The sequence below is a fragment of the Bos grunniens genome, chromosome 29 (assembly GCF_055505025.1).
Source record: "Bos grunniens cultivar Pamir isolate PY7600 chromosome 29, Bosgru_T2T1.0, whole genome shotgun sequence".
Classification (NCBI taxonomy): domain Eukaryota; kingdom Metazoa; phylum Chordata; class Mammalia; order Artiodactyla; family Bovidae; genus Bos; species Bos grunniens.
The window spans coordinates 10,984,606-11,006,640 of record NC_141193.1 but is presented as its reverse complement, the minus strand read 5'-3'; the positions used below and the strand labels follow the sequence as shown (position 1 = coordinate 11,006,640).

At 59.9% G+C, this 22,035-nt stretch overlaps 1 protein-coding gene across 2 annotated transcripts in view; it reads left to right on the top strand.

Annotated features, from left to right (window-relative positions):
* DAGLA (diacylglycerol lipase alpha) overlaps positions 1 to 22,035 on the top strand; it is a 66,448-nt gene that overhangs the window by 18,414 nt on the left and 25,999 nt on the right. The window contains exons 1-4 of one of the 2 annotated variants that reach the window (XM_086383553.1): positions 442 to 18,151; positions 19,241 to 19,379; positions 19,728 to 19,939; positions 21,472 to 21,573. In XM_086383553.1, coding sequence (XP_086239679.1) covers positions 19,285 to 19,379; positions 19,728 to 19,939; positions 21,472 to 21,573 — 409 coding nt within the window. In that variant the 5' untranslated portion in view covers positions 442 to 18,151; positions 19,241 to 19,284. Of the gene's footprint in view, positions 1 to 441; positions 18,152 to 19,240; positions 19,380 to 19,727; positions 19,940 to 21,471; positions 21,574 to 22,035 lie in introns of those variants that run through there. The other variant, XM_086383552.1, reaches the window with a different exon arrangement.

Genomic DNA, 22,035 nt, shown 5'->3' with positions numbered 1-22,035 from the left:
CAGACTTCCATAGGTGTTGCCCCTCGTTCTGTGACCTGCCCCGGCTTCCCCCCACATCCATGTAGCACTGGACAGAGCCTCCATGAATCAAGACCCTAGTCGATGCCAAACCGTGCTAAGTGCTCCCACATAGGCCTCCTCCCATTTAACCTTCACAAGAGCGGTGCATGTGGGCATTGCCCCAGGTCCCGAGATTTGTTCAGAGTCACCTAGTCAGGAATTGGCCAATGTCCAGGCCCAGGTCAGCCTGACTCCCTGGCAGCCTCCTGCTTGGGGACGTACCCTGTCCCTTGGAGAAGGCTTGGTGTGCAGGGTGGGGTTGGGGTGACCCGCAGTGTTTGCTTTCCCAGCCCTGCTTTTGCCGTGCCGCCAGCACCTGGCTGACTGTTTGCCCAAGGATCTGCCCTCCAGGAAAGTGGGTGGGACTGGGGGGGGGGCGGGTGGTGGCGGACGAGTGGTCCACTGCTTCTGGCATCCAGCTGTTCCGTGTAACCAAGAAGGGCTGCACTGCCCATAAGCACCACACCCTGCAGTCCGACGCTGCCCCAGCAGTGCCTGGCCTCGCCCGCCCACAGCATGTGACTTTGCACTGCTGGGCCCGGCATGCCTGGCATGCCAGGGCAGCAGCGGCGGCGGCAGATGGATGGTCAGCAAGGAGCAGGAGAGGTCCCCAGAGCCCTTGAGTCAGGGCAGCAGCGTGGAGGCGAGGCCTGGCATCAATGGGGCTTTTGTGCGGCCAGGGGCAGAGGAGCATATGGCCTAAGCTGGGAGCATCCCACCGGACACCTCTGTCCCTTCTTTTCCTGGGGCAGCTGCGCCTGTCCACGGCCTTGCTGTCCCTCCCAGTGAGGAGACTCTGCCTTGATTCAGGCCTACCCTGCCCTGGCCTCACCTCCTTTCAGATGAATCAGAACCAGAAACTACCCTGGTCCTGGGCCCGGGCCTGGCCCACCACCCTCTGCCCCACCTCTCCTCCTGAGAGTGGCATTCACCCACTGGGGAATGTGTTGGTGGCTCCCTGAAGTCACAGGTTGGATCTTTGGGACCAAGGGGAACAGATTAGGTAAACAGAAGCTGGGAGGGTCTGGCATCCCAGTGGAGAAGTAGCCGTTTCTCCTCTGAAGCTGGGACCCTAGGGAGAGGCCTAAATGAGCTGGACAGGGAGCCGGCACCCCGCTCCCTGAAGTCCTGCCTGTGGCTCGAGTCCTGGGAGAATGAGGGATCTTGCCCCACCACAGGGTGCCCACCTTGCTTTGCACTGTGGCCTTTAGCAAGCCCACTGCTGTGGCCCATGGTCACTCCACCCCTTGGTGCCTGCCAGACAAGCCGTGAGGACCAGCAGGCTGTCACCAAGTGGCTGGACTGCACCCACTACGGGCAAAGACCTCTCTAACAATGGGCAGCCAGGAGCGCGTCCTAGCTCAAGTTGGGGACGGTCTTCCCAGGTGGGCGCAGCTGTGTGCTGGGTCCAGTCACTCCCATACTGGCCCTGGGCAAGCTGGCTGTGTGTGCTGAGGCCAGGGAGGCAGCCTGGTGTCTCCACCACCACCTCTTATCTGGGGAGCAGGACCAACGTGGAAGAGGGGAGTGCTAGTCCTCTGAGGTTGTGATTGAAGTCACAGAGGCTGCCAGGCCCTGCTCAGCCTTCTCTCCTGCTGCTGGTCCATGTCAGTTTCTGCCTGGGGATGGACACAGGGTCTGCAAGCTCGAGTGGCGTTGCAGACAGCCCCATCCTCAGGCCTTTCATCTACGACTCAACTTCCCCAGCAGAAGGATGTTCCCTAACGTACATCATTTTCACGCGGTCTCTTGCCAAGCCCTCGACTGTCACCCCCGTGGGAACACTGTGAGGCTGGTACCCTGGCAGTCCGTTTGCAGGCTGTACTTTAACCAGCATCACTCAGATCTTATGTCCCCCTCTCCCTTTTATAGGAATCAGGGCCCCGAGAGGATGCAACTTGCCCACAGGTAGTAGAAGCCTGGTTCTCTGACAGTGAACCCCATGCGTCTGCCCCTTCTGCCCCTGACCTAAACCAAAGTGCTAATAAATGAGCCCACTGATACATAATCCATCCCACTTTGGATCCCTCTGGCTTTTTTTCTCTAAGGAGCTCCAAACACTTTCCAGATGTGATCTCATGTGTCCTCCCAAGGCCCAGAAGAGCAGAGAGGACACCAGATGCCAAAGGTGGGAGGGCCGCACAGAGCCAGCCACAGGGCCGAGACCCAGCCTGCCCGCCGTCCAGACCTGGCTTGGCCCTCTGAGTCTAGCAGGGGGACGCTGGGGCGTGTCTCCCGCTGGGCCTGCCCTCGGCCTCCAGTCTCAGTCTCCCGATTGTGCAGGAGGAGGGGGGACGCTGGGAGAATCCCGATAAGGCCCCACAGGGGCGGGGGTGTCAAAGCCCAGGGTTCTGTCTTAAAGGGAAGTAATCATATTGTGAGGCTTTTTATAGTGCTTTCCTTCTAAGAAGCGTCCACTCTGTCTTGTTTGTTCTCCTCGCATTCCTAGGAAGTTGGCAGAGAGCAGATGAGGGTCACAGGGAGGAGGCGGAATGAGGATCTGCAGGGCAGGCCCTTTCTCCGGTCATCTCTGATCTCCCCTGCCCCCAGGCCCCCGCCAAGGAGGGAGCCACTGTTCCTGTGGCCATTGTCTGGAGAGGCAAGAGGCTTTGAGGCTCCGCAGTCATGGGCAAGTCACCGATGGCCTGGGTTTTGGCATTGGTTCTGATTGATCCAAAACACTGGGCCTAGAATGGTCATTCCCGGCCCATCTCCCGCCCAGGGCAGCCATGCGGTGGTATCAATATTTCAGCATCTTTCCTCAGCAAAGCAGAGGCTGAAGGCCTTTGGCAGGTGAACATTCAGGGGGAATAAAAAAGTGAGTCCTGGGAAAACGGGAGATCCTATGCATTGTGCGCTGAGTCGTGTCTGACTGTCTGTGACCATGTGGACTGTAGCCTGCTGGGCTCTGTCCATGAAATTCTCCAGGCAATAATACTGGAGTGGGTTGCCATTTCCTTCTCCAGGGGATCTTCCCAACCCTGGGATCAAACCTGTGTCTCCTGTGTCTCCTGCATTGGCAAGGGGTTCTTTATCAGCTGTACTACATGCTGCTGCTGCTGCTAAGTCGCTTCAGTCGTGTCCAACTCTGTGTGACCCCATAGACAGCCTCCTACCAGGCTCCTCTGTCCCTGGGATTCTCCAGGCAAGAACACTGGAGTGGGTTGCCGTTTCCTTCTGCAATGCATAAAAGTGAAAAGTGAAAGTGAAGTCGCTCATTCAGTCGTGTCCGACTCTCAGCGACCTCATGGACTGCAGCCTACCAGGCCCCTCCGTCCATGGGATTTTCCAGCAAGAGCACTGGAGTGGGGGCCATTGCTGTACCACCTGGGAAGCCCCAGATGGGAGATCACTGAGGCTCTAAGAGGGGAGTCATTCTCCAGGCATTCCCTTTCCTCCAGGCCCGAGCTGGGACTCAAGGCACATGGCCAGTGGGTAGAATGGGAAGAGCCAGGGGTAGAAATCAGGAGCCTGGGTTCTGGGCTCCACTCTGCACTGGATTCCCCAAGGCTGTGCTTAGATGTGCCACCTGCCAGGCCCTTTGCTGAGGGCTGGGGACACACCAGGGAAGGAGACAGACAAGGCCCCTACCCAGGAGCCACATCCTGGTGGGAGACGTAGACCGTGATGTGCGTGCTAAGTCACTTCAGTCGTGTTCCGACTCTGTGTGACCCTATGGACTGCAGCCCGCCAGGCTCCTCTGTCCATGGTATTCTCCAGGCAAGAATATCGGAGTGGGTTGCCGCTTAGATAGTAAACACGTCGACACAGGAATAAACCAGAGAGGGTTAGATGGTGGAAAGTGCTGAGAGGGAAATAAAATGGTAATGTGATGGAGAGGGCCTTCGGGCTGCCCTGAGGCTGGGCAGAAAGGCGGGAGGAGGGATGCGTGAGCTGAGATCGGAATGATGGGGTGGGCAGGGCGGGTGGCGTGTCCAGGAGACAGGACACGCCCGGCTGTCTGAGGGACAGAGAGAAAGCCCACGTGCCTGGGGCGTGGTGAGCAAGGGCAGCGTGGAGGTGAGGGCAGGGCGGCCGGCAGAGGAAGGAGAGTGTTTTCCACGTGTGATGAGCTCTGCACAGAGACTGGAAATGGGGTGTGGGGGCGGGGGGAGGCTGGGTGACTGGCAGAGACATCCTCTCTCCAAGCGTGTTTCCCTGCTTTAGTGCAGCACACACCCCGTCCCCCGCGTGGTGGCATTTGTGGTCAGAGCCAGTGGCCAGAAGAGTTAGGAGATGAGCACGGAAGGAGGAACGCCTTTAGCCTCAGGCTCATTATGGGGGTCCCTCGGCTGTGGGAGTGGAGCCCAGGGACCACCTCTGAGTGGGTGCCTGCTGGACAAACACCCTGGCCTGCCGCACCCCCTGAGGGCAGGACTGGGCAGAAGAGCTGAGACTGGGGAGTGGGTTCCCCCGGGAGCAGGTGGAGCCAGGCGTGGTCCATCCTCCCCTGCCTGCAGGAAGAGACTGGGCAGGAAGTGCTCCAGGCAGGCAGCCCCGGGTGGTGGCTCAAGGCTCTGAGGGCTGATGCAGTGTCGGCCCCTCGGCCTGTCCGGGGGCACCATCATCGGGCCAGGGCGTCCTTGGCAGCACCCAGCCTGTCGGTCACCACCATCTGCTGCATCTCTGGTCCCCCACCCCTCTCCCCCATCACGCCTGCCTTGGCCCGGAGCTTCCTACCCAGCTCCAGGATGAAGCTGGCTCACAAGACCCCAGGAGCCTCTCCAGCACGTCCCTCCCCTCTGCTCCCGTCTGGTTGGTTCTGGTCTTCACTCCATGCTCCAGGCTCCATCCCCTCCACCGCCTGCCTGCACATGGACCTGCTGCCCTCTCCATGTGGCCACGTTACTCTGCCTTATCCTTCAGATCTCGGCTCCTGCTCCCAATTCTTAAGGCAGCTGCCCCTCAGATCTTTGCTGGGGCTCCAGTGAGGACCCCTCTTCTGAGCACAAGTCGTAGAATTTTTCACAATCGTATGTGAAGATTAGCTTCCAGCCTGTCTTTCCTTTCTGGCCTGTCGGATCTTTGAGGGCTGGCCCCACCTGGGCCTTTACTTACTGCTGTGGCCCCTTGGCACGTAGTGGCTCTCTTTGTGTTGGAGGGTGGAGGATGGCTGTGTGCGGGAAATTAATTTTGAGGTTTCACCTGTGTTCACACCCTGGGGCCCCACCCCTGGGGCTGATTCTGGCTTCCTCTCAGGTCCCAGGGCTGCCCTGAGCCAGGGAGTCTGGAACCAAACTGGTGACACGTGGGGTTTGGGGGTCCTCGAAACAGCCAGGCCTGGGGCCACGCTTTGTCCTCTGCTCCCAGCCCTGGGGTTTGGGGCCTGGGCCCGCCTGGGGTCCCTCGAGCGGGACGGGCTCATTCAGATGCCTGCCACCGACTGGACGGAGGACAGTCACAGTCGAGTCTGTCCAGGGTGGTTTCCGGGCCGCGGCAGGTTTGCAAGCTAGGTGGCGTTGCCGAGGAACCGTGGACTGAGGGAGAGGTGGGGGGCCCAGAACAAATGGCCTTGGGGCCTTTGCCCTTCGGCTTTAGGGTTGAGGCTGCAGTGGGTGGTCTCGGGCCTCCCACCTGTCTCCTCTGCAGACTGGGCAGGCCTTCAATCTTGGGGGACCTGGCATCCCTGGCGCTTGCTGTCAAGTGGTAGAAAGGATGGTGGTGGGAGACTGGGGGTGGGAAGCCGCAGCCCTCGTCCCCCTCACTGCTGGGGTCTCCCCAGCACCGGTCGGGGCTGTGCTCACTGTGGGGGTGGGCTCTCAGGCTGCAAGGACATTCTGGTCAGGCTGCCGCATCTGATGCTGGCGGGGAGGGGCACCCAGGAGGCCCCAGAGCCCACAATTCTAGGTCACCTCCTGCACCATCGGAGGCAGGAGCCATATTTATAGCAGCCAGCGGCCACTGAGGGTGGGGCAGTCAGCAGGCGCCGTGACGCAGGCCACCTCCTCCGGTCCCCTAGCTCTCGCCGACTCCCCCACCGCCACCCCCGACTCCAGAGGCTTCCTGGGCGAGCGGCGAAGGGCTGGGCCTGCTGAGGAAACAGGCCTAGTCACCCTCCTCCCCGAGCCCCGGCAGGACACGGTGCCACTCTCGGCCTAGCAGGAGCCTCTGCCCCAGTCGGTCTGGCCCAGGTCTGTCTCCTGGGCCCCAGGTGGGCATCCCGTTATAGCACTCAGCGCCCAGCCCTGCCAGCCTGTCTCCGTGGTGCCATCAGCTCTGGTTGAAAGGTCTGGGCCCTGGAGTCACCGGCAGCTTTGCCAACCTCCCTGGGGCTGCCAGGTGTGTCCCTGCTGGTGGTGGGCAGTTAATGGGGCCACGGGTGCCTGCCCCAGGTTGACGGGGCGGAGACCCTGCCAATGCCTGTCACTTCCCTGCCATGACCTTGCGAAACGGCCATAGAGTGCCACTGGGGACGGGAAGGGCGGGCAGCGGTGCTGTCTGCGGTCACCAGGGCTGTTCCTCCTTCCACCCCAGGGAGCAGGCCTGGAAGCCGAAGCCCCAGGAGTGACAGTGTGATGAGCCTGGGGCCCCAGGCCCTGAGAGTGAGTCCTCTAGGGGGAAAAGTGACACCCTACTCTGGAGCCCAGGTCGGGCCCTGCTCTCTCCCAGGCCTCACATGCCCAGATACAGAGCTGGCCCTTGGGTCCCGCCCAGGCCTGAGGAGGCAGAAGGCTGACCTCTATTTGGGGCCTGATGGAGTCACCCCCATTGTGGAGGCCAGTGCCCCCCCCTACCATTTCCAGTCTATGTTGCCCTGAGCCACTGGGCCCATCCCCTAGCCCGGGGGGAGAAGAAGGGGGAGGCCAGGATTACCTTTTTGGGGGCCTCCAGTGTAACAGACAAGGTGAGGCAGGAGGACCCGGAGCCCACAGGATGGTGAGCTGCAACTTCACTGATGAGCTGTGGGCTGACCAACCAGGACTGAGGCTTAAGGCCGACTGTATGGGCCCCGGGCTTCGCCAGGGAGGACCCCCTGAAGTGAGCGGGTGTCCGGAGAGAAGGAAGCACCAGGCAGGGGGCACTCCACTGATGAGCAGAAGAGGGGCATGGGTGCAGGGAACGGGCTTGCCCAACAGCAGGGCTGGAGGGGCTGGTTGGTGCACAGCTCGGTAGCTAATGGTTGGGCATTGTCATCTTATTTGAGAGGAATTTAGGGGCTTCCTTGGTGGCTCAGTGGTAAAGAATCTGCCTGCAATGCAGGAGATGTGTGTTTGCTCCCTGGGTGGGAAAGATCCAGGAGAAGGAAATGGCAACCCACTCCAGTATTCTTGCCTGGAAAGTCCCATCTACAGAGGAGCCTGGCAGGCTATAGTCCACTGGGTCTCAAAGAGTCAGACACAACTTAGCAACTAAACAGTAACAACAAGGGGAATTTAGGAGTCTTAATGCACTTGTGAGGAGGGGGTTGATTTAGTTAAAACTGTAAACAGATGTGTGTGTGTGTAGCCAATGCTACCCAGCATCCCCCGTATGCAGGACCCAGCTCTCAGCACTTCACAACTTTGAACCCACTTTGTCATCTCCCACGGGGGAGGCACTGTCATCACCAGCCCCGCTTTACTGAGGAGGAGAAAGCAGTGGTTGATTTGTCCTGATGTTGAAGGTCATGGCTCAGTGCACGCCTGAGTGGACAGACACTGGAACACGAGGCAGGTCTATGCTGTTCTCCACCCAGTGGCCTTCAGAGCCCCCAGCCCTCCCTGGAGACCTGGGATCACGTGCTTGGGCCTGGCTTTGCCGTGCCCAAGGAGGTGTGAGGGGGCCGGGGGGAGTCTCCAAGCACCTGGGTGGGTCACTGTTTCCTTCGGTGCCTTGTGGCACAGGCCAGACAGACACGAGTGATGGTTGAATTAGCCTAGACCCCTGGGTGGAGGCCCCAGGCTCTCTCCTGCACCCAAACATCAAGTAGAACTCTAAAAGCCAAGGCCAGAGTGGACCTACCTGAGAGGTCAGGGTGTTTCGAGGGGGTTCTCAAACGTTTTTAAGCCCTGAGACCATTTAGCTTAAACACAATGTCATAAGGAGCCCCAGTGGGTAAAAAAGCTAAGAGCCACTCTGACCAGCATAGCGTGCAAGCCCCAGCCTGCCGTGACCCCCTCCCCTCATCTGGGGGTGCCTGAGAAACCCACTTCAGAGAGCGCTGCCATCCACTCGCTGGGCACAGGAGAGGAGGGCAGAGGGGCTGGGCCTGGGCCGAGGCCCCGGGGCCCATGAAAGCAGCACCTGCCACCTCCAGCGATGCTCCTGTGGTACAGGGGGACTCTGCAGACCTCGTCCCCTGGGAGAGAGCTTGTGTTACTCAGTCACTCGATCCCTGCCCGCTTCTGCGATGCCCAGGGAATGGTTGACGTGAAACTTGATAGCCGAGCGCAGGGCTGTGCCCTAGATGGCCGTGCTGCCTGGGGAGGTGGCCCCCCTCTGCGGATCCTCTATAGCCCATGCAGCCCCCACCCCTGGAGTCGGGAGCCCCCCAGTACAGGCTGCAGAGGCAGGCGCAATAGGACCGTGGTGGCACAGGGTATGCGGGGCGTGAGGGCGGGGTTCCCGGCAGGAAGGTGTCAGGCGAGGTGTGCCCACTTAGCAGACTCATTAACGACCTTGCTAGGGGGCTCCTCAGCTCCTCATGTAGAGGAGGGTGTGAAATCCTCTCGGAGGTGTCGCCAGCACCTGAAACAGGGAGTCTCTTCTCAGAAGCTCTGGGAAGCCCGGCCAGAGTGCTGCAGATGAACTGCCTAGTGGGGTTCCCAGTGACTGGTGCTCGCCAGAGAGCAGAGGCCCTGGGGGAGGGGAGGGGCCAGGGGGTCCACAGAGGGCACTGCTAGCAGGACGCTGGAGTGGGCACATTGGCATGAGCGGTGGGCCTCTGCCCCTCGGGGCATCCAGAGTCTGGGCTGGGAAGGGGCCTACAGGGGACCCACTGAACCTCTGAGACAGACATATGACGGGGCGTCTGCAGGAGCACGGAGTGGCCTTGGGCCAGAGCTCCCCCATCCGAGCTGATCCGTGGGATGGTGATTCTCATCTCCGTGGCTCATCTGGGGTTAAGGAGGCAGGGCTGGTGAGGCCTCAGCCAGGGCAGGTGGGACTCCTGCCATCCCTGCCCGAGAAGGTAGGTCAGGGCATCCTGTAGGCTGGCACGGGTGAGGGCAGGCATGGGTCAGCCTGGTGCCCAGGGGTGGGGAGCAGGGCCTCTCTGTTCCAGAAGCCTGACTCGCCCACAGAGATCAGTGGCCCTGCCACAGCTTGGGCGGTGAGGGACTTGGGCCATGAGGATGAGGTCTAAGCACTCTCAGGAGAAGATGATGGATAAATAATGATGGTGGCAACAAACACTTGCCAGGCCCTGAGTGCTTTCGATGAGTTATTTCATGTACTCCTCACGACTCCCGGTGAAGCGGGGAGTCCTTCGTTGTCCTCTCCTGCAGATGAAAAAACAGGGGCTCAGAGAAATGAAGGTCACAGAAGCCTAGAAGTGACAGAACCAAGATGCAAACTCAGGGCTGTCCCACCTCAGGGCTGGAGGGAAGCCAGCGGTGGGCTCCTTGGAGGAGCCCTTACCCTCCAGGTGTTTGCATTTGAGACTGCGGGTCCCAGGGGAAGGGGGACGTGGGACTACCACAGGGGCAGCGAAGGAAAGACTCTGCCTAAATAGAAGCAAACCTGGGATGGGCGCCTGCCTGCATGCACAGACAGGCGGGAGGAACTGGCCAGGGGCTGGCAGACCAGAGCCCAGCCTCTCTGGGCCACCCCAGGGCACCTCAGCCCTGGGGCCCAGAATGAGTGTGGGACAAAGGCCATTCCTAGTTTCAAGAACAGAAACCGTCTCCAGGGAAGAATTCAGAAACAAAACCTGGACTGGCCAGAGGGGAATCTCTTCTGCTCTCCAAAACAAGTCCATTCTGGCCCGGGACAAAGCTGGAGGAGAGGACCAGGGAAGACTGCAGGGTGGAAGGAGGGCCCGGCCTGACTGCCATGCCCGGGGTAAGGAAGGGTGGAGGGGTGAAGGGGGGCACATCCTGCTGCCTCTCGGGGCAGTGGCCCCCCCAACTCATCCCCCAGCAGCCAGCTTCCCTCCCAGAACAACTAGCAGGAAACGAAAGGCCTCAATTGATTCCCAGGGAGTTGGCTGGTGTCAGTGACAGGGCCTGTGGCAGATGGCAAATTCTGCTTGTTGTAGACGAGTGGAAAATAATTAGCGTGAGAATGAGAAGCTGGAGCCTCTGTGCTAAACGGAGCCCTGATGAGGGCTCATTGGGAGGGGCCAAGGGCACAGACTGGAAGCTCGCGGCCCGGCTCTCACTAGCTGAGTGACCTTGGGCAAGGGACCTAACTTCTCTGGGCCCGTTTCTTCATCTGTAAAATGGGGTTGACAATAACACGTAGCTCATAGGGTTGCTGCTGCTGCTGCTGCTAAGTCACTTCAGTCGTGTCCAACTCTGTGCATCCCCATAGACAGCAGCCCACCAAGCTCCCCTGTCCCTGGGATTCTCCAGGCAAGAACCCTGGAGTGGGTTGCCATTTCCTTCTCCAATGCATAAAAGTGAAAAGTGAAAGGGAAGTCGCTCAGTCCTGTCCGACTCTTCACGACCCCATGGACTGCAGCCTACCAAGCTCCTCCGTCCATGGGATTTTCCAGGCAAGAGTACTGGAGTGGGGTGCCATCACCTTCTCCGCACAGGGTTGCTATAAAGATGAAATTAAAGTAGGCGATACCTATGAACTGCTCACTACTGTACCTGGCATGTAGGAAACGCTATGTAAGAATTTTTTTTAATAACTGGTGGTAGAATAATGGCTGGCGCCATCTCCAGGCCCAGCCCAGCATGACTGTGGGTGTGGCCCCCAGTAAGTGGGGCTGCTTCTTTTCATCCTCTTCCCTGAACTCTGTGCCCAAGCCCCAGAGTGCTGGTTTGTGAGGCACCATGGATGCTTCTGGGCTTCCCTGGTGGCTCAGATGGTAAAGAATCTGCCTGCAATGCAGGAGACCCAGGTTCCATCCCTAGGCCAGGAAGATCCCCTAGAGAAGGAAATGGCAACCCACTCCGGTATCCTTGCCTGGAAAATTCCACGGACAGAGGAGCCTGGTGGGCTACAGTCCATGGGGTTGCAAAGTCAGACACGACTGAATGAGTAACACATGGATGCTCGTGTGTGTGGAGAGGACACCGCAGGGAGGTCCGGCTTCAAAGCCTGACTTGGCCCCTCGCTCAGTAGGCCCCTCGGAACCTCAGTTTCCCCATCTGTGACATGAAAACAGTCCTACCTACCCACAGGCTCCTAGTGAGGGGAGTAGGAGGCACCTCCCCGGGTCCTTCAAGGCTGCCCTGGTTGTGGGGGGTGGCGGTGCAGGAAAGGTGCTCATGAGCCTGAGACCCTGGTTGGGGGCGGTGCGGCGTCGGGTGGGAGTAGAGAGAGCAGCGTCCCCGCCACTGCCCCAACGCGGGCCTCACCAGGCACCTGTTTCGTCCCAGGGCTTGGGCGTGTGAGGACCCATTTCTTGCCGAAATCCGTCCCCAGCCCTGGGCAGGCTCGCCTCTGCCTTCTGCTCCGGCACAGCTGACGTGTGAAAAGCAACAGCTTTCGGGCCCCGGACTCCGGTTGCGCACACCCGGGCCCAGGCGGGCGGCCCCCGCGGCCCCCGGCTCAGGCGTGTTCACTCTCTGTTGCCTCCCTCGCTGCCCTCCCCCGCCCCTCGCCTCTTGGAGCCCAGCTTCTGCGGGACCCTCACACCTGGGAGGCAGAGGGACTCCAAGGGCAAGCAGGAATCAGACCGAGGGGCAGAGACATTGTTTTCTTTGAAGTAACTCCAGGAGGCTGCTTTGAAATCCCAGCCCTGCATCCTGATGAGGCTGGAGTAAGGGGACACATAAAGTTTCTAGCTCTGGGCCGCAGCCCACGCACCTGCAGGCAGCCTGTTCCACAGCCTCTCCTCGGCCTCAGTTCTCCTCATCTGGGAATGGGGTGGATGCTCACAGTCTCTCCCTAGTGGTGGGACCAGGAGTCTGGAGCCAGAGGAGGACCCAAAGAGTGGGTTGTGGTCCCCAAGACCCTGGCGCCTCCCTCCACCAGGTGGGGGAACATGAGTAGCCCGCTCCCAGGGTTCAGAAACACATTTAATTGGATCCTGCTCCTCTGAAGTGGCGATTAAGACATGGGCTGTGGAACTAGGCTATGTGACCCGGGGCAAATCACTTCATCTGTAAAATACGGTAATAGCAGTGCCTCCAATGAGGACTGAGTGAGTTATGTGCACAGAGGGCTTAGAGGAGGCCCAAGACTCGATAGGCAACTGACAAATGCTGGAGGGCGCAGAAGGGCTGAGTCCCCAACTCGCGCTGGGCGGAGCTCTCCTGCATCACCCGGAACCGCCCCGCAACCTCGGGAGATGATTGGTTACTGCGTGCCGCGCCCCTCCCTCTGCGGGTGCTCCCCGTTTAAGTCTCACAAGCCAGCAGGGAGGTTAACGAGCTCCCCAACAAGCCACACAGCTGAGCAGTAGTGGCCGTGCCAGGATTCCACCACCCCTGGAGCCCGTGCTCTGGACAGAGATAAAGAGGGCAGGAGGCGTCTGCCAGCCCACATAGGCCAGAGGGCGGCCCCTGGTGAGCCTGCCCCAGCTGGGACTGAGCCTCTGGGGGCCAGCACTCGCCCTGCAGGCTGCCCGGGGGCCCAACCTCCCTTAGGTCAGTCCTCCAAGTCAGATGACCGCCCTTCAAGACTAGTCAAGCTCCAGCAGCCAACACAGACAGACCCAGAGGGCCTAGGAGGCAGCAGGTCCCTTTCACCGTTTTGGGAGCATCTTCTCTAAGCCCTGTCGCGTGGGGGCATCGCATTCATTATGGGAATGGGAGTCCTGGGCCCTCCCCTCAGAGCCCCGAGGAATACAACACCTCACAGAGTGCTGAAAGAGGCCTTGCATGCATGTGCGTGCTCAGTCGTGTCCAACTCTTCGTGACCCCATGGACTGTAGCCCACCAGGCTCCTCTGTCCGTGAAATTTTCCAGGAAAGAGTACTAGAGCCGGTTGCCATGCCCTTCTCCAGGGGATCTTCCCGACCCAGGGATCAAACCCATGTCTTCTGCATCAGCTGCATTGGCAGGTGGATTCTTTACCACCGTGCCACCTGGGAAGCCCTAAAGAGTGCACACAGACTACCCAATTTTCCTTTTCACTTTGGCTACCAGGTAGCATGGAGGCTAATGCTAGTTTTACATGCAGCTCCTATGATGGGCTTTATGTCTTGTACATGTACGATGATTCCCCAGTCTTCTATTTTAATTTACTTAGTTTTTGTTCTCAAGTTTGTTTTTAAATTTATATTCCACCTTTTCATTGTTTGGGGATTCCTATATAGGCACATGCAGCCTTGGATGCAAATAAATGTTAACAAATACAAAAACATCAGCCTCCCCTTAGTCCAGGCTCCTCATTCTTCAGAAGAGGTAACTGAGGTCTGGAGGCGTGGTGACTTTCTGTCCTGGGGATGTTGCCCTTGGTCTGGGACTGGCAGCTCTGTAATGTAGCTGGACCTGGCCCGGTCACCAGCCTCAACCAGCAGGCTGTTCAGGACCCAGGGAAGGTGGGCTCGGGGCTAAGTTCTCCTCCTCTCCTTTGCCAGCTGAGCTGCAGAGCCGCGGGGACCCCACCCGCCGGGCAGTGGAGAGCTAGCCACCGATGAGTCTGCTTGAAACTGCTCAAGTGATTGATGCCTTCTTGCGGGTTGATCTCCAGCAAGGGAGCTCATGTGGATTTTGCTGCTTCCGAGAGGGTTCTGTATCCAGAATGTGAGAGAGGATCTCAGCCCAGGCTCCCTGGGGCAACACTCTACTAATGGGAGCGGCTCTCAGGAGTTGGAGAAGGCGTGTGCTGTGAGGCAGGGAAGGGCCGGGCTGGCTCGGAGACTCTGGCTGCATGTCCAGCTCCTGCTGGGAGGGACATAATGGGAAAGCTGGGAGCCTCTGGTGCCTTCCTGAACTTGCTTCCTCACCCATAAATGGGGGCCCCAGGACTGTTTCCAGGATCTCTTCTAAGCCTGACATTCCTGCAGTGGGTGTGGGCTTTGGATGGCAGGAGGAAGGACCCAAGTCTCTTGCCTGCCCAGCCTCCTGCTCCTCAGAAGGTATGGGGCAGGGTCTCTGAGCCTCAGCCTCCTCATTTTCAATGAAAATATTAGCAGAAGAGCCACATTCGCTGAGCATCTGTGACAGGTGCTGGCTTAAGTGTATGTGACTCATTTAACGGGTAGTTGCTGTTCTTAGCCCCATTTTAGAAGTAAGGAATCATGGCACAGAGAGGTTAAGTAACTTGTCGACCGTCACACAGCCATGACGTGCAGAGCCAGGACCCAGACCCATGTGCAGTGAGAGCGAGGCTGTCACCCTGCATCGCTGCTGTGAGGATGGCAGGCTATTCATCTGGGACTCAAAACGTGGAAGGTGCTCAGTTGATATCAGATGTATCCTAGTGGCCTGGACCTGGCTGTCATCCCTTCCTTCAGGCTCAACTTCCAGCCCATCCTTGGGCCCAGATGCTCAAGGCCACCTCTGCCAGGCAGGAAATCTCATGGGCTGACCTAGAGGCTGCTGGACGGGCCTCCCACAGCACATCATTCTGTCCCCTGTGGTTGAGCCTGACTCTGGTGCCCTGGCCCCGCTGCAGGCTATCGAGGTGATGTCTCACCTCCCACCAGCTCGAGCTGGAATTCTCCTTGCCTTCATCCTTCCCCTGGGAGCTCTCAGCACCCCATCAGCTGGGACCCACTGCTGAGGGGCACTTCTCCCTGAAGCCTGCTCCCAGGGCCCAGCCCAAGGGGACCTTTGGGTCAGGGGATGAGGCCCAGCTCGGGTGCTCTAAATAGCAGCCCCCCAAAGCCCATGGCAGGGCAGGGGACCCTGTTAGGATTCATGTCAGCTCAGTCCAGCCCTTTCTGATCAGCTGGAGCCAATCAGAGGCATCCAGCAACACCTGCCCAGACCCTGGCACCTATCACAGGTCACCCTGCCAGGAAGCCCCCAGAAGCCCTGTTGATACGATTCCCCACCCACCTGTGAGTGGAGCCTGGGCTCTGCCAGGACCCGTGCAGACCTCTGTGACCTTGTCCCAGCCCGCTCTCGCCGCAGCCCTCTGGGGGACCGGGGTTGTCCCCCTTTTGCAGCTGGAGAAACTGAAGCCCTAGAATAGTTAAGACAGCCAGAGGAGAGGGTGGTCCTCTGAGAGCGATCGGGGTGGGGGCGCTGGGGAGGGACCTTTCCTCCAAAGTGAAGGATTTGAGCTAAGAGGGGCAGGAGTCATGTCTCCTACCCTTATGGCAGCTGCTTCAGGAGGATGGAGCAGTGGTTTGGAGGGGCTGGGGCTGCCCAGGGGGAGAGGGGCTGTGTTTATACTCCAGGGGCAAAAGAAGCAGGGGTGTGATGTGAAGGAGAGCAGCGCTGCCTGGCCCACCCCCATCCCCACCCTCCGGGACTCTCCATTGAGCAGGACTGGGATGGGCAACAAAGAATCAGCAAGTGTAAGCCAGTGTACCCAGGGTATTGAGATGAGGGGTTCCCATAAGGGAGCGCAGCCTGTTCTGCATGAGAAGGGGTGGGGGGTGCTGTCAGGGAGGGTTTCAAAGAGGGCTGCTTTCCGTTGGCTTACAAAGATGAGTAGGATTTTGCCTGCCAGAGGAACTAGGATAAACAAAGCACAGATTCCAATGAGGTGTTTTTAAGGGAGCAGCAAGTTTGGGGGTTGGGAAAGGAGGGTGAGAGAGTGTGAGGGGGCACTGGAGTGCCTCCCCAGCCAGAAGGCGGCCCTGTGCCTGTCTGTGCCTTGGATCCCTAGGGGTTGGGGAGTGACTTCCTGCTTCAGGACTCAGAGAGGGCAAGGCCCCTGCCCAAGGCTGCACAGCCTGCCTGCCAGCTGCTGTGGCCCTTAGGTGCTGCCTGATAGGCTTGGACTTTATCCTGCAGACCCCTGGAGCCATGGACGGTATTTAAAGTAGGGATCAGCCTGTGCATTTTAGAAAAACAGTTTTGCATTTTTAGAAAGAGGAACTCCGAGGATGGTTCGTACTTAAATCAAAGGCCTGAATCCCCATCAAGGAAACTGGGCTTTGTGAGTGGAGGAAGAAGGGGCCTCGGAGCACCACTCAGGTCATTCCACCCACGTGTGGGGAGCATCCTGGGCATTCACACCTGCCTGGGCGGTGGGGGCGGTGTCCAGCCAGGGGCATGGGAGGCACCCAGCAATGCTTCTGTTCTGCCGCCGCTGAAGGGGGCACCTCCCCTCCCCTGGAAGTGCCGCTGGTCTGGATGCCCCCTGCCCCATTGAGGCCCCTGTGCCCTGGGGGAGGAGAGCCAGAGGAGATGCTTTGCGGCCTCCTCAGACCAGGAAGTAGCCTCTGCCCTCCCCCATCCTGAGACATTTCCTCCAGATGAAATCACATCCCTAGCAGGGGAACAGGCCCCCATTGTGAAGGGCTGGGGTCTCGAGAGAAAGGGCGTCTTTCAGGCCCTTAAAAATAGCAGTCCTGAGATTTATGAATCCGCATGGAGTAGCGGGGCCCATCCTTACCACCACCCCCCCAGCAGCAGCACAGGCCCTGTCATCAACACCCCCCCACCATGACCTGGTGGTGACCAGCTGGAGAATCCGCTAGCCCAGGCAGGGGAGGCACAGCTCGTCCACCCGGTTCACACGCTGTCTTGCTAAGACCGCCGCTGGCTTCGTTCAGCGCTGCCAAGGCCTCTTGTATGGTCCGCAGGTCCTTAGCAGGTGGGGACCATCGACATTTTACAGATGGGGAAACTGAGGCACAACTAGTAAGTCATACCGTGAGTGGGTGATGGAGCCGGGGTTGGGAGCCAGGCGGTGCTGGACCTGGGATTCTGCAGTGGCGAGCTCGCCCGGGGGGTTGCGGGGTGTGGCCCCCAGACCTGTTACCGGGCACCCCAGCGCAGTCAGCCCGCAGCCGCCCTGCCATGTGACCTAGGTGGGACTGGCACTGACCACGGCCATCAGCTGGGCGCCCCCCCTCGTCAAGCTTGGGGGGCAGAGGCTGCCACTGGTCGTATCACTACAGGGGTCTTGACAGATCTTCAGCCCCCTCTGCAGGGGTGCCAGGCTCCCCACCCCGCCCCCTTCTACCTGAGAGCTGGGAAGGTGGGGCCGCGTGTGAGGTTATTAGGTGATAACGTGTGAGTTGAGGGAGTTTTAGCCATTCTAGACTCTAAGAGGTGAAGGGGTGGGAGAGGAGGCAGTTGGGAAGGGTTCACTGGGTGTACCCCTGAAAGCGAGATGTCCTGGGCTCCCGGCAGGGCAGCCCGTGCCCGCCAGCCTCTCTGGGACAGCCCTCCCCTTCCTCTGCCGGGGTCTGGCCTGCTGAGAGCGGCTGCTGCACCTGCTGGGACCTCGCAGTGGTTCCACGTGTGTGAGGGACCCCCCAAGCCCAGCCCTACGTGGCTCCTCACCCTCCAGGGGCCACCTGGCGTCTGGGAGGGGCTGGCGGCTGCCATCCCAGCTGTTGGCAGCTCCGTCCTCCCCAGCCCGCCGCTGCCCACGGCGTCCCTGCCCCTCCCACCCTGCCCCTCCGGTCCTTCCAACCGAAGCCAGAGGCGGTCAGCCCCTCGTCACCGACAGGGGACTGGAAGCCCCGGCCTCCCGCGGTCCCAGACCCTCCGCCCCCGGACGCCCCGCCACGCAGCTCCGGGCTCTCCATCCTTCTCCCGCTTCCCAGAATCCGCGCTCCGACTCCTCCTTGGAGAGAGTGGGATGATGTCACTTCCTGAGGGTGGGGGGAGGAGTAGGCACGACCCCGGCAGGCTAGCACGCCCGCCCGCCCGCCCGCCGGGCCGCCACCTCGCTGGGAGCAGCCTGGCAGCGGCCGGATGAAGCGGCTGCACCCGGGAAAGGGCGACGGAGACTGGCCGGGCCGGATGTGCTGGGCCGGCCACCTGGCCCCACACCCCCCGGCCCACCCTGAGAGCCGTGCCCACCAGCCGGGGAGACTTGGCCACTTGCCGAGTGATGCTGGTCTCCACGGACGCTCTTCTTCCCTGGAGCCTTCACCGGGGAGAGGAGGACTTGCCGCCCACCAGGGACCAGGTGCCATGTAAGCCTCTGCCAGCCTGGGGGCAGCAGCCCACCAGCGCCCAGCCTCCAGTCGCTGGGGTTTCTCTGTTGAGTTGAGTGTGGGGCTACCCTGAGTCCCTCCCCGGTGTCTCCCCACCGGCCCCCTGTGGGGAGCCAGTGGCCCGCGCCACTGCCCTGGTTCCTGGGGCTCTTGGGAGGGGGGGACCGGACTCCTGGGCCCTTCTCCCCAAGCTTCCCTGCGGCTAATTTGAATTCAGCTACTTCAGAGAGTTGGGATCCGGGCAGTAGAGACTGCATGGCTCAGGGGGAGCGTGAAGGGTGGAGGGCGGCTGCCAGGAGGATGAGATACCCCCAGGGCTTGCCCACTGCCCTTCTAGCAGAGAAGCTGGGCACCCCAGCCACATTCCTGACACCTCCCCCCAACCCTGCCCCGTCTCAACCAGGTCCTTCCCTACCAAGGGGCGTCGCTGTCTGATGGGTAGAAAATCAGGTCATAGAGTGTCCTCCCAGCATTCCAGCAAAGCCCAAAACGGAAGACCTCATCCAACAGATATTTACTGAGCACCTACTATGTGCTGGGTGCTCCCATCCTCCGTGTGTGCCAGCCCCACACTTGTGCTCACCCCCCACCTTCCCCAGCGCCTTCAGCCTTCCATCTCCCTGGCTCAGCTCATGCCGGGAGACAGGCTCAGGCTTGGGCTGGGAAATCCCGACCCCACACCAAGGACTGCAGGCACCGGATATGTGGGTAGGGGTCCCCTGATCCCATGGAGGAGGATAGGAATAAGCCCAGGTCTTTAGTGGAGCTAAGCAGTTCCTGTTGGGGCAACCCCAGGCTGAGCCGATCTCAAGGGGTCTGTGCCACTCTTGGGGACAGGCAAGTCCTCAGGGGTTAGACTGAAGCCAGTGTCTAGCTACTGCAGTTTTTGATACTGGCTCCAGGGGGATGGATATGGTGGGAGGTGGGTCCTGCCCAGGGATGGGACTGAAGCTCTGGGGATGTTGGACTGGAGATTGTCCCTGCTGCTGGGCCTACCTGGCCATAAGCATGGTGGCCCTGGATGTGGCCGTGGCCCGGGCAGCCTGGGGGTCCTCTGCTCTGTTTCAGGAGGTGAGCGCCAGGCCCGCTGAGCCTCCGCAGAGCCGCCAGCCATGCCCGGGATCGTGGTGTTCCGGCGGCGCTGGTCTGTGGGCAGCGATGACCTCGTCCTGCCAGCCATCTTCCTCTTCCTGCTGCATACCACCTGGTGAGTCTCCGGGCCATGCACAGGCCGGCGGGGTGGGGGTGGGGCATCACAGGCCTGGGGGAGGCCTTCTGACCCTCTGTCCTGACCCTGTCCCAGGAGTCAGTGCTGAAACATCCACCCCCTTTAGGGCAATACCCGCGTGGAGCCCAGAGACCCTGCCTGGCCACTCTAGGAGCTGACCTAGGCTTGGGCTCCCTTGTCCCACTGCCTTGTCCCTGGGCGCCTGTGTCCTCAGAGGGCCCCGCTGCCTGATGGACGGTGGTCCCCTGCCCAGATCAGTGAAGCCCTCCACCCTGGAGTCCAGGCTGGGCGGGGCCACCTAGCCCTCTCCTGTGCGCATTCCCCCAGGTTTGTGATCCTGTCCGTGGTGCTCTTCGGCCTGGTCTACAACCCGGACGAGGCCTGCTCCCTGAACCTGGTGGACCACGGCCGCGGCTACCTGGGCATTTTGCTGAGCTGCATGATCGCCGAGATGGCCATCATCTGGCTGAGCATGCGCGGCGGCATCCTCTACACAGAGCCCCGCGAATCCATGCAGTACGTGCTCTACGTGCGCCTGGGTAAGGGCCACCCGCCGTGGGCGGGGGGCTACTCCGGCCCTCCCCCTCTCGCCCCCCTCCTGTGCCCAACATTCATTCGGCCAGCACCGGGGGCCAGCAGCGAACAGTCAGACTCCCTGCCCCCACTTCTGGGCCAGGGGTGGGCAGACTGCAGCCTGAGGGCCAAATCCTGCCCACTGTCTGTTTTTTTTAAATAAAGTTTTATTGGAACCCAGCCACACTCATTCATTTAGTACTTACCGCCTCTGGCTGCTTCTGCACAACCATGGCAGAGCTGAATCGTTGTGATGGAGAGTATGACCCACAAAGTCTAAAATATTTATTCTCTGGCCCTTTACGGAAAAAGCTTGCCAACCCCTGTTCTGTCTAGGCTGTGTGTGTCTCTTCAGCTGCTTTGTGATCCTTCCCCAAACAGCCCCTCCTCCCCATCCTGGGGAGGCCCCTCAGGAGCCTAGACCAGCTCCCTAAGGACCCACCTGTCTCCTCCTCCTGGACTCATGTTCAGCTGCCTCCCCCGGTCACTCCTGCTGGACACTCTTGTGCTCCTGTGGCCTCAGCTTAGCCCTCTTCCTGTGTTAACTCAGGGAGGAGCCCTTTGTTGGTCTCATTTTACAGGTGAAGAATCTGGGACCCAGGGAGGTTAATTAGCTCCCTTAAGGTCACACAGCTAACAAGTATGCAGGTGTCAGAGATTTGAACCCAGATTGTCAGACTCCAAAGCCTGGACTCTTGGCTGCCACATGGGGCTGCCTGTGAAGCTGGGGCTTCCAGTGCTGTCCCTGGGGTGGGGGGGTGGCGTCTGTTCTCCTCCCTGCTCCCCACACCCAACCCCATGTCAGCCCTGGGCTCAGCCCTGGACAGGGTGCTTTGGGCAGCTGGTTCGCCCCTTTCCTCTTTTTGCCTCAAGTGCTAGAGGCTGCCTCCCCAGGAACAGCTATTTCCATGAAATGAACACCCTGTCCCCCAGTTCTCACAGCCCTGAACCATGGACCTCATCACTCTCATTTTACAGTGGAGGAAATGGGGGCTCAGAGATTAGGTAACTTGCCTAAGATACAGTATTAGTCGCTTAGTCGTGTCCAACTCTTTGCAACCCCATGGAATGTAGTCTGTCAGGCTCCTCTGTCCATGGGATTCTCCAGGCAAGAATACTGGAGTGGGTTGCCATTTCCTCCTTCAGGGGATCTTCCCAACCCAGGGATCAAACCTAGGTCTCCTGCATTGCAGGCGGATTCTTTACCATTGAGCCACCAGGGAAGCCCCACGTCTGATTCCAAAGTTCACAGATACAATTCTAATTCCTGAAAGAGCAGGGAAATGCCTCTTCATCATCTGCCTTTGCAGTCACCTTCTCAAAGAGGTGTCAGGGCCTGAGGGCACGCAAACCAGAGCAGGGGATGGGATGGCCACACTCCCTGGGCTTCTGCATCTCAAGGCCTGAGAGGGGGGTGGTGGGTGGTTTGCTGCTGAGGAGCCGGGCCCAGGTTCCAGGGCCTCCCCGTCCTTCAGCTGGGACCCTGCTCTGCTTGCAGCCATCCTGGTAATCGAGTTCATCTATGCCATCGTGGGCATCGTCTGGCTCACCCAGTACTACACCTCCTGCAACGACCTCACTGCCAAGAACGTCACGCTCGGTATGTTGGTCAGGCCTGGGGTGGCAGGGACAGGCCAGGTTAGAGAGGGCAGTCCCGGGGTGGAGGGGACACTGCATCCTTAACCCTGGGTTGGGGGCTTCCCCGATGGCTCAGTGGTAAAAGAATCCACCTGCCACTGCAGAAGACAAGGGTTCAATCCCTGGGTCAGGAGGATCTCTTGGAGAAGGAAATGGCAGCCCACTCCATTATTTTTGCCTGGGAAATCCCATGGACAGAGGATCCTGGCTATAGTCCATGGGGTCTCAAAGAGTCAAATGTGACTGAGTGACTGAGCACTCATGCAACCCTGAGGTGGAAGGGACACGGCCAGCCCTAACTCTAACCCTGAGATCAGGGGTCGGGGGGCCAGGTTAAAGGGTAGTAAGCTAGATACCTTGAGGAGGAAACAGTTTCTGTGAGCTTGGCTGATGGATTGGCTGGGCGAGGCTGTAGCCTTCATCC